An 11,264-nucleotide genomic window follows, 5' to 3' on the forward strand; every position below is an offset into this window, starting at 1 on the left:
CAATCAGATTGGCCGATTTCAGTAGCTTTAAACTGTTATTACAAATTTGTTAATGTAACAAGTTTTAATGAAACAGGCCCTTGTTCAACGTAAGCAGGTCAACCTTCTCTAAGTCGAATAATCACCTAAGTCTAAGCAATTTAAATAAAAGAATATGAAAAACAAACCTTGTCTTTGTCAAATTTGTAGGGTCCCATCAGATTATTTGGCCAACTACCTGCTTTGAGTTAGGTGATTATTCGGCCTAGAGAGAGATTGGTTTGGCTTTTCAGATATATTGGCTGTATTAATAGCACTACTTACAGAAAAGCCATGTATATTTCTAATGAGTGTTGTAACATAAACTAAGGTATCCTCGTGGGCAGGATACATCATCTTAGATGTATTTTCATAAATGAGGGTAAAACTAAATTCCAATAATCTATGTACTATATGTGTAGTATTTGTGTTGTGTGTCAAACAGTTGGCATACAGCTTGTGCATGTTATGTTGTATGTATATATGGATTTCACAACTGTAGGATATGTGTGTAATTAGTTAATTGAATAAATAAGATGAACCTAATTGTTACACTTTGATTTTACTGAATCATTCATTGTCAACCATCCATTCCATAATTTTGGTGAGATATGCCATTATGTTTACAGAAAATAGGACCATGCTGTCAGTGTTTGAAAAGATTTAAATCAAAATGAATTTACAAGTCATTATCGGAGTGAGGGTGAAAATAAAATATTTACAGTTTGATATTTTTTATGTATTAATCAAACTCACTGGTTAAATTGCCTCATATCCATTCATCATTCCTGCAATATTGGTGGATATCAACTGGAGCCAGTAAGAAAATTATTACCATTGGTCAGGTGAAGATCAAGGGGGGGGGGGCAAAGTGGCATATGCCCCAGATCTTTTGGATGATTTATCAATTAGAAAGCAGTGGTGAACTTTTACTATTTTTCTTCTGAGAAAAATTCTTCCCTTTGACTTCTAGCAATGAGTGGTGAGTTGGAAATAGCCATCCAGAAGTGTGGAACTATGGAAAGACTCTACTAGGCTGGCCTTTATACACAGCAAAAAAAGTGGTGTTAACTGGTGTACATAGAGGATTACACCAGTTATTTTACACCGGTGTTAAATTGGTGGTGTTAGTTTTACACCTATATGTGTTAATATTACAACACCTATGGTTGTTACATTTACACTCTGTGGTGTAATGTTCAATCTCTAGGGTGTTATTTTAACACCTCAGGGTGTGGTCCTCTATTAACACCAATTAGTGACAGTTTTAACACCACAGTTTTTACAGTGTATAAATACTGCTGGCAAAGTGCAGTGATAGTATGACATGTTTTGTAAAAATACATAAGCTGAGTCAAAAGCTTTTTCAAAATAAATGACGCTATAAAACCAAACCCAAAACAAACAGTCCCAGCTTTGTCGTTATAAAACCTTCACCTATTAGGCTTGGGCATACATCTATTTTCCAAATAACCCACCTCCCTGCATTGCTGGTGATTTTTTTTTCCCCAGTGGGGGGGGGGGGGGGGCAGTCAAATAGATCGCTGTACACACGCGTGACCAAGGAATTTCCAAACACCCCCAAAACGAGTTTTCTCTGTGTGCAAAATAACCCCCTAAGCAAGTTTTTTTTGCGAGCTTTATTTACACATTTTGGTCCCTATGCAAGTTGTTGCTAAAATATGACCTTAGGGAAAAGCTTGGGGGGAAAAAACGTACCCTAAACACGTTGGGCTAGTCTAAAAAAAAAAAATTAGCTTTGGGGAAAAACGTACCCTACATGACCCCGCGACTGACCATTGACCAGCTTTCAAAACGACCCTTTTCCTTGAAATTCAGCGTTTTGGATACCCTTAACAAGTCCACGCGCAGACCGCGTCCAAAACTGAAAAAAGTACCCATTTTAACATGTTTTTTGGTCGCGTGCGTGTACAGCAATATATTCGACTCCCCCGCCCCCTCTATTCAACCAGGGGCGAGTCTTAATTAATTACCCCTCTTCTTAAAGTAATTATAGCTTGCTGTGGATGACCCGCTGTTTCGCCATTGGTAATTTTCAATAGCGACCACCCCCCCCCCCCCCAAAAAAAAACGGTACCCCCAAAACATGATCTGCGACCGATCCGAGCAATAATCCATATCCGGATATCGATCCGGGCCGGTTCATGACGTCGTAGTTACACCAAGCTTCGGAGGAAAAAAACAGAGACAAGTTAACAGAGATGGTAAGAAGATAGTTATTTGTGCTCAATTGCCCATATTTAGATTCATATTTTTACGATTGATTTGTTGCAATTGTTATTTTGTATCGGGAAGCCTTAGTCAGTATTGTTGTTGGTGCGTAAAATGAGTGATTGACTAGCCGAGCCGAGGCCCAGGAGAGCTCACTTAGCCAGATGCTGGCCGGTCCCGCACATGCCGCGCCGGCACCTGGCTGGGGCCGCTAGACGGGACCCTTCCCGTATGCCGGCGGAGGCCTAACTTTAATTTTAGAATATATCTGTTGATGTTGGCAGGGTAAAAAAAGGAGAGATAAATTGTATTAAAATAAACACCCACCCAGTCCAAACTAGTGTATGTCAACAGAAATTCAGTATCGTGCCCTAGCTTGCCTAGGGCTAGGCTAGGGCATGTAGGGCCTGGCCCTGGCCTGGAGGAGTGGAGGCGTCTGGCATGTCTGGCATGTCTGGGCCAAGTCATATACTGTACTCTACGTGTGGTCACTCCCGAGCTCCCCACTGACGCCTGGGACCCCAACCTATATTCCCCATGTACGGGTACAAAACCAGAAACTTTCGCCCCCGAGAATTCTAATTTTCCTCTAAAAGATCTAACCTTAAAACATGTACGTACATGTGGTCCAACTTCATTTCCAACATGTCTGCGATATTGATTTTATTTTTAAAGAAGAATTCATTAAAAAAAACGAGAAATTTGTTATGAAAAGATGGGAAGAGCTTACGGCCGCATTTACGTCGCCATCTTGATTTCTTTGTCTTCCGCTTGGCGACAGCACGCAAATCATCGCGCAATTTGCGTGCTGTCGCCAAGCGGAAGACAAAGAAATCAATAAATAATACGTGCTAACTTTTTTTCTCTCATTCATCATTGCCACATTCTCAGCCATACTTTTTAGATCTTCTGCGGAAACTGAAACACAAGCATCAGAGGGAGCTTCGTGTTCTTCTCCTCGGCCTCGACAATGCCGGCAAGACAACCATTCTTAAAAATCTCTGCAAAGAGTCTTATGAGAACATATCACCAACGAAAGGGTTCAACATCAAAAGCGTTAAAAACAAAGACTGGAATCTAAATGTGTGGGATATAGGAGGTATGTAGCTTGATGTGATGACTTGCAGAGCAATATTCAAAGCTTAATGGGCGTGGTCAAAATGCTAAATGTTAAAGGCCACATAGGTCATAATCTTGAAAATATCTTATTGTCATGAAAACTAAATGATCATTTATAGTTCCAATAGATGGGTGAGATTACACTGTCTTCATGATTGCAGTGATGATATGATTAGATTTTGGGAAATTTAAGATGTGAAGTGTGTTATATCTTCCAAATCTGGCAGAGGTTGGACCATGACTTTGTGTTGAGTGTTACTTTATCAGACATGTTTCACATTCATTTGTATCCAGAGTGGATTCAATTCAATTTCATGAATTTTGCAGAGAAAATGCCTCTGATTTGAGTTGCACACACATATCATCCATATTTGAATTCAATTTCAAGTGCACTATCACTATAAATTTTCTTGAAAAAATCTCATTGCTTCTAATATCTAATACTTTTTGTATTCTGTATCTTTACATATAAAGTATGCCTGTATCGCCCTTTCTCAACTACTTAGCTTGAAAATATATGAGAGATACCGTAAGGGCACTAGTATTCAACCCGTTTGGAGAGTTTCCTCAAATATATATAAATATAGAATTTACCTGAATTTCAAACTCGTCTTATTTCCAAGAGCAAATGCTGGTTATTCTTTTTCCGATAGTTTTTTCTTCAACCAGTCAACTGTGTGCGCGGGTGATCGAATTATACGGCGATGGTTTTCGGCATTAGTATTCAACCTAGCGATGAAAGATGGCCCTGTCTCTCAATCTGCCCTTGTCCCATCCGAATATGGACTAGACCATTTGAGATGAGACCAAACAGGGAATTAATCAAAGTCAGAGACTTACATAGATCTAATTTAGCAATCTAAACCCTTTTGAGATTCGCTATCCTTACTAGGTTGAATACTAGTGCCATTCAGTGCAAAGGCCATTGCCGCATAATTCGATCCTCCGCGCATACAGTCGACAAATTGATAAAGAAAATACCGACAACAGATTAGCCTGGAAATAACAAAATTATGAAATTAAGATAAATTCCCTATTTCTAAATATTTGGGAGAATATGCCAAAATCTTTGAATTATGTCGGGTTGAATACTAGTGCCCATACGGTACACTGAGCAGAAAAGTCGAAGCCAGTATCCTTACTGCTTTCTCATCTTCTCTTTCATGTAAACAGGGCAGAGGAAGATTAGACCGTACTGGAGGAATTACTTTGAAAACACTGACGTTTTGATATATGTGATAGACAGTGCAGACAGAACAAGATTTGACGAAGCAGGCGAGGTGAGTTAGTCCTTTCAAATCTATCCTTCATAATGCAGTTTTCACAGCAGATATATTTATATGAATATAATACTAATAATAAACGATTTGCAGAGCACAGCTTTTATATGGATATATTCAGCGGCACTTGTTCAGAGCTCTTTTAACCTATGTCTACACAGCATATTTTCCTAACTAAAGAGATATGTTTTTAATTTTGATTTGAAGAGAGCCAAGGATGGAGAGCTTCTATAAAGTAAATAAAGTTACACAGATAACGTGTGGTTCATCAGTACTTTATTGATGAACTGATGAACCACACGTTAATTGTGTAACTTTATTCATTTTATTTCATGCTCTGCCTCATCACAGACATCGAGCACTCTTAATTACAAGGATAGCATTCACCAAGTGTATATATATATATATATATATATAATATATATATATATGTATATATAAATGAAAAAAGTAAATAAAACCAAACTACTACATATGTTTCCATCCCTCTTTAGGAATTCAGTGAACTACTAGAGGAAGAGAAGTTACAGGGAGTGCCTGTGTTGGTGTTTGCAAACAAGCAAGACCTGGTGGGAGCCGCTTCGGCTTCTGATCTCTCCGACTCTGACAATTTGAATTTACAAATACTTCGAAACAGATCGTGGCAAATTCAAGCCTGTTCTGCGCAGACAGGGGAAGGCCTAGAGGTAAAGTCGCTTCTAGATTTTCATCTTTAACTTTCATTGAGAAGAATAATATACTTTCTCTTTAGGAGGTGGAGACTAGTCTGCAGCAACAGACCATTGGTTTTTGCAATGAGCATAGTGCGTAATGCCGAGTCTGAAGTAGTGAGACTAGATTCAGTATATTGTACTTTGGCTGCCTATTCGACACAGACAGAATGTGTGGAGTGTCGTCTTCACTCTAGACATAGTATAATTGGTAAAGTGTCAAATTTGAGTCTGTGTTTGGAGACTGAGTAGACACCATACTCTTCTATGAAAGCAAGTGAAAAGGGTTCTTTTGGAATGGAAATGTCGAGCCTCTTTTGCAAACTTTGGAGTGTTAGAGTTTACAGTTTGAGAATGAATCACTTTTCTTCCTTGTGTATATTTTCCTTGATTGTAAACTAGTCTAATGTGGAAATAACATCTTGCTTAATAGACAGTGTAATAATTGTTGAATTCATTTCCTTTATTCGAATTTTATAATATGAGATACGCGTATCTGAATTTTAGATTATATTATGCAATTGAAAGTATTTATCCCCTAGTGATCATATTACTGCAAGAAAAATCATGAAATAAGGTAAAACATTGATGGATATTCCCATTCAATGAATTTATTTGTGCATTACCTATCATTAGTTGCAATTATTACATGATGAATTCTTACAGAATCCAATAAAATGATCACCCAAGTGCCAGTTTGCATAAATAAATATGTGCCAAACTAAGGATTCTGGAAGAAATTGTTTCATTGCTAACTTAAACCCAAATAAGCTTGGGATTCAAGCAAATTTTGGGGTCCTTTTCTAAGCAATGATAGTACACGGTGTGCTATGTGCTATTCTGTGTTGGCAATCTACAGTAGGGTCGTTTTCAGTTTAGATTTCACGATTTGACAAAGTTCAATCTAGGTAACTTCACCAGATCTTAATCTACCATGATATAGCGACATTTAATCTTCATTTTACATACATGTGAAAATCAGTGTTTTCTCCAACTACCTTCATTTATCTTTAATCTGTCCCAAACAGGCAGGGTTAACGTGGGTTATGAAGACGGTGAACAGCAAAAAGTAAAGAGCATCCAGCATTTAGCCCTTTTATACCAGGTTGGTCGCACCATTCTAGGAGAGAGCGTTCTCCCTATTCCATGCTGCCATCCACAATGGTAAGATATTTGGTTAGCTCCTGTTAGAAGAACACATTCAGGATATTGTTGTGATCTTCAGGTTGGACTCGCTATCTTTCCTGTGCATATGAAGCAATTGCCAGCCAAAGACTTTAAAGATGACAATCACTGCCCTTGGCTTCGTAATGAATATCAGCTCCCATAATGCAACGGTGGATTACCTCGCCAGACTTATGATATCGGTCGTCATGCCATGTCTGCAGTCACTGCCATGGTTTGATATCTGTGGGACGTTGCAAGGAACTTTTGTTGGGTCAGATGCATAAAAAGTAGCAACTGCTGTTGCTAGGCTTTTGCTTGATTCCGTATGCAAAAAAATGAGCAAGCAAACGCTTTTGGTAATAAGTTCAAGCAATTACCTACTTTCTGTTAGCATTTGCTTGACTATTAATCTATTTGCTTAAAAGCGTATGCATGCATAAAGCTAACTTGTTGCTTGTGCATTTAAGCACTTGCTTGGGTTTTCAAGCTCCGTCAGAGTAGCTTGAGCGTCTGCTTGATCAGGGCATTTGCATTTTATAGTCATATTTATGCACCTAGGAGAGAACCCCCAAAGGGTACAGTAGCCTTCATGTACATGTTTTCTTCCTTCTTAACGTGAATCTATTGCCAAAGTACATTAATTCATTAAATGGAAACAAGTTAGACGAATAGTTTGATATCACGTCCAAGGGAAAAAGTGTAACATGAGAGAAAAGGCATATTTTGAACTGCCATATCAGGTAACGACTTACATTCGAGTCCTGCCTTTGTTCTGCAAGTTGTTTACCCCAGCATGACGTTGCTATTGTTCAATCCGCTAGCAATATTGCTTTCTGAAGGCAAGACAAGGGTCTAAGCCCAGGCAAAGGGTTATGCATACGAAATGAAGCAGTTGCTACATGTAAGTCTTGATCTTTTGCTTGGCTGGCAATTGCTCGTGCTTGCAGCAATTACTTGAATGTAATAATTGCTACTTCTTATGCATATGACCCAATGACTAGCAATCAATCATGACTTTTGCAATCAATCACTAATTTGCAATTGATAGTATGCTTCTTGCAATAGAAAATATGAATTGATTACACTGTATTTAATTATTGATAATGCAATGAAAATTTGCGATCAACCGTAAATAAGTTTGTTACTACTTGGTCTTTATCCAAGAGGCTTGAAATACATTTATGTGTAACCAGGTGGGTGTTACATGAGGCTGTTCGTGTAAGTTAAGAGCGATCTTAAGAACGACTGGTGATCCCTACGCGCTGAATAATCACCAATGAACATTTAATAGTGAATATCATTTCCCACAAGAAAGGATCACCAGTCGTTCTTAAAGTCACTCTTAAATGACGAATAGCTTCATGTAACGGCCCCCAGGTCCATTTCTGGCTGTTTCTTGGGCAGAAATTTCATGAGGTATGTCTGTGGCTCTTGTGATGGGGGGGAGGGGGTGTAGTTGAGCCTATGATATTTTTTCATGTAGGCACTTGAAAGAAAACAGACATTTCTTGGAATTAAAAAAGAAGATAATGAAAAGAGAGAGGTCTGGGACTATAGATCTATGATACCTTGATACCCCTTTTACAGACCTGCCAACTAGTATGTTTTTTGGCGTATGTAGTACGTTTTTGCAACCAAAACACGGCAGTACATTTTTTCTTTAAAGAATATGTTTTTTTTTAACAAAATCATAATTTTCTTGAGAAAATCATCTCTATATGTCTCTAGATAAAAAAAATATATCAAAAACTTACACAAATATGGTTATTAGATCAATGTAATTTCAAGTAACTTGTTTTTTTTTCCAATCATTTTGTTAAAACCAGGGTGAGATATGTATGTTTCAATGGGTTTTTTTTCATCTGCAAGAGCAGTGACAATTTTAGCTTACATACAGCTTGTGTGCCGCGATGGGTGAGTGCGCCAGGCATTTTATTATGAAATGCACTTTTGGGGGAAAAATAGTTTTTTTAATCACAAAGTACAATTTTTCATTCCCAGAGGTTGGCAGGTCTACTTGTAGGACCTGGTGAAATGAAAATAAAAATGATGTCACTAGAAAGAAAGCCATCTTGCCTGCACCCTCCTTTATCAAATATTCTGGTGCCACTCCTGAAAGGCATTGGTATCTTTCATTCATTTGAAACTATCTACCATCTATCTTTATGCAAAAATGAAAAAACAACGAATCTATTTTCTGAGAATGATGAAAAATATCCACATTGATAAAACCATTCTTGTCTTGCTGCGTCAGGTTCTCTTACAGAGCATATTGAGTTAAAACATGCTATATAATTTTGGAAATGGTAAAAAGAAAGAAGGGTCTTGATTAGATCAGGGCGCCGTAACACAAAGGTTAGGGATTAATCGCAAAATGAAATGACTAATCAAGATCATCGTTGCATGCGCATTTTGCTAAGTAGACTGACTATGAACCAATCAGAATTGTCCTTTGACATTAGCGATTAATCGCTAACCTTTGTGTTACGGGAACCAGGGGACTGTTTCATGAAAGTTGTCAGCACTAACAATTTGTCTTTCTCCGACAGTTACCATAGTAACAGTCAGAGGCCAGTGCTTCTCAGCCAATCAAAAGCAAGGATTTCATTAAAATAGCACTGACAATTTAGTCAGTGCTGACATCTTTCATGAAACACCAACCAGGTGAGACGAGTGGCACAAAGAGCTGGAGTGGTTGGAAAAGATCAGCCTGGTTTAGACTGTCTCTTTGAACAGAGTGTGTTGTCAAAAACTACCAAAATCATGAAAGATCAAAGCCATCCTCTCAATACCCAATATTCATTCAATCGATCTGGAATCCATTAAAATGTCCCACGAACTAATAGGTCGCACTTCCGCGGTTCCACCAATTAATCTTTCGTTCCAAACTCTATTCACTTGCATAATCAACTTCCCACAATAGTTACAACTACTGTACTTAACTGCACACCATCTGAATTCTCATGATAATAATAAAACAATGTAATAATAACAATAGTATGAATGAAATAATAATGATAATAATAGCTGTACTGAATATTATATTGACATAAATATACCTATTTCTTGTTTCATAGATATGTATAACATAATGATAACGTACAGGATAAATAAGAATCCTTTTTCAACATGAATGCCATGATTTCTGGTGAAGAATCATACTTATATTTGTCTGTTTACATGTGTTTTTCACTATCTCTTTCTATGTTCTCACATCCTCTATGTGTGTTTCATATATGTTTGTAATGCTGGTGCAAAGCACATTTCCATGAACTTGGACTACAATAAATATGAACATTTTTGTGAATTTTACCATATTTTCAGGAAATCTAAATCAAAATAGTACATTTTACATTCAGTTTGTTGACAAAGACTGTTGTTCCATATTAAATGACAAAGTTTTGATCAGTGCCAAATATTTGTTCATATATAATTTGGGGCAATTATTAATGTGGTTATTTAGTCTATTTGAGAGGATGAAGTGGTCAAACTAGTGAATATCTTTGAAGCTATTTTATTGATATTGTAAACATACTGTTAATACTTCATTAATATTTTTATGATTTATATTACTTATTAGCCATTTCAACATTTGATTTTGGGGATCATTTTACCTGCCTCTTTTTTATCTAAATTGAGGGAATAGTTAAAAAATATGCCATCTTTCTTAGAATCGATGTACAGTTTATGCATAATTATTTTGATAAGCATTTGAATATTTTTTTGTTGTTTTTTTGGTGATATTTATGTACACCGAACTTGCATGAAACGTTATCACCTTGAGTTACATATCCGTCTCATTGAATCATAATTGTAGATAACATAATGGATATTGATCTGATATTTTAGTATGTAAAGAATAAAGAGGTATGCAACTATGACAGATGGCAAGCACTGCAGATACACATACATGTACGGTAGCTCTAATTATAGTATACCGGTATTCAAAACAAATTTTTCATAGAACTATGAGATAGCAGATGTGGCAACCAAGATTTTATGTTTTACTTGTACTTTCATATAAATACCAAAAGAGTGCTTACTTTGAAAGTGGTGTGAAAAAAATGTCCCTATTTATATGTGCAAAAGAGAGAGGTGACTATATCACTTGTATTTTTTAGTACTTAATTTTATCATTTCATTCATTTCAATTTTTCATAAGGTATGAATGATCAGGCGACTCATCATATTTTAGCAACGTATTATTGTAGCCAAAATTGGAATGATTTTTAAGAAATAAACAAATACTTCATTTCATACAATGCAAAACATCAGGTGTTTTGAAATGTCGATTGGATAAATGGTTAATACCTCTGTGAAAAAGTACGTGTACATGGCTATAGCCATGAGTGTCGATGCACAATGATTTTGGGGGAAAATGCTATTTGTTCAAATGTTTATTTAAAGATTCCTTTTAGTTGCATAAAAAATTATGAATTCTGAATATTGGTCACTTTGCAATCAGTGATAAATAGGTACATAGTAGTTGGTGTAATTTTCCCAAGGAAGTGGAAGATGTGCAGTGCATACATCTAGTCATGGGCAGATTCAGTACAGCACCCTTTTAAAGTAGGGGGGGGATGATGTGAAACAATATACCCCCCCCCACTGCTTGAATCTTTTATTCTTTTACAGTGTATCTATTGCATCTTGTGTATGTACATGTGTACGTATATGTGTTGAATTTATTTTTAATCAAAGATGGATGTATTGTTAGAGAACTTCTGATTTATTTATG

At 36.8% G+C, this 11,264-nt stretch overlaps 1 protein-coding gene across 1 annotated transcript; it reads left to right on the forward strand.

Moving 5' to 3' along the window:
• The first annotated feature begins 2,141 nt into the window (after positions 1 to 2,141).
• Positions 2,142 to 8,038, forward strand: LOC121425283 (ADP-ribosylation factor-like protein 3). The gene is made up of 5 exons (XM_041621309.1): positions 2,142 to 2,243; positions 3,142 to 3,349; positions 4,543 to 4,649; positions 5,144 to 5,335; positions 6,388 to 8,038. The coding sequence occupies exons 1-5, from the start codon at positions 2,241 to 2,243 to the stop codon at positions 6,430 to 6,432; spliced, it is 555 nt and encodes a 184-aa protein (XP_041477243.1). The 5' UTR covers positions 2,142 to 2,240; the 3' UTR covers positions 6,433 to 8,038.
• The last annotated feature ends 3,226 nt before the right edge of the window (positions 8,039 to 11,264 follow it).

This window comes from Lytechinus variegatus, chromosome 12 (assembly GCF_018143015.1).
Source record: "Lytechinus variegatus isolate NC3 chromosome 12, Lvar_3.0, whole genome shotgun sequence".
Lineage (NCBI taxonomy): Eukaryota > Metazoa > Echinodermata > Echinoidea > Temnopleuroida > Toxopneustidae > Lytechinus > Lytechinus variegatus.

Excerpts from the sequence above, each read along its gene's own strand:
- LOC121425283 (XM_041621309.1), top strand. Across the intron at positions 4,650-5,143 it reads GATTTGACGAAGCAGGCGAG|GAATTCAGTGAACTACTAGA; the intron begins GTGAGTTAGTCC and ends ATCCCTCTTTAG. Across the intron at positions 5,336-6,387 it reads AGACAGGGGAAGGCCTAGAG|GCAGGGTTAACGTGGGTTAT; the intron begins GTAAAGTCGCTT and ends TGTCCCAAACAG.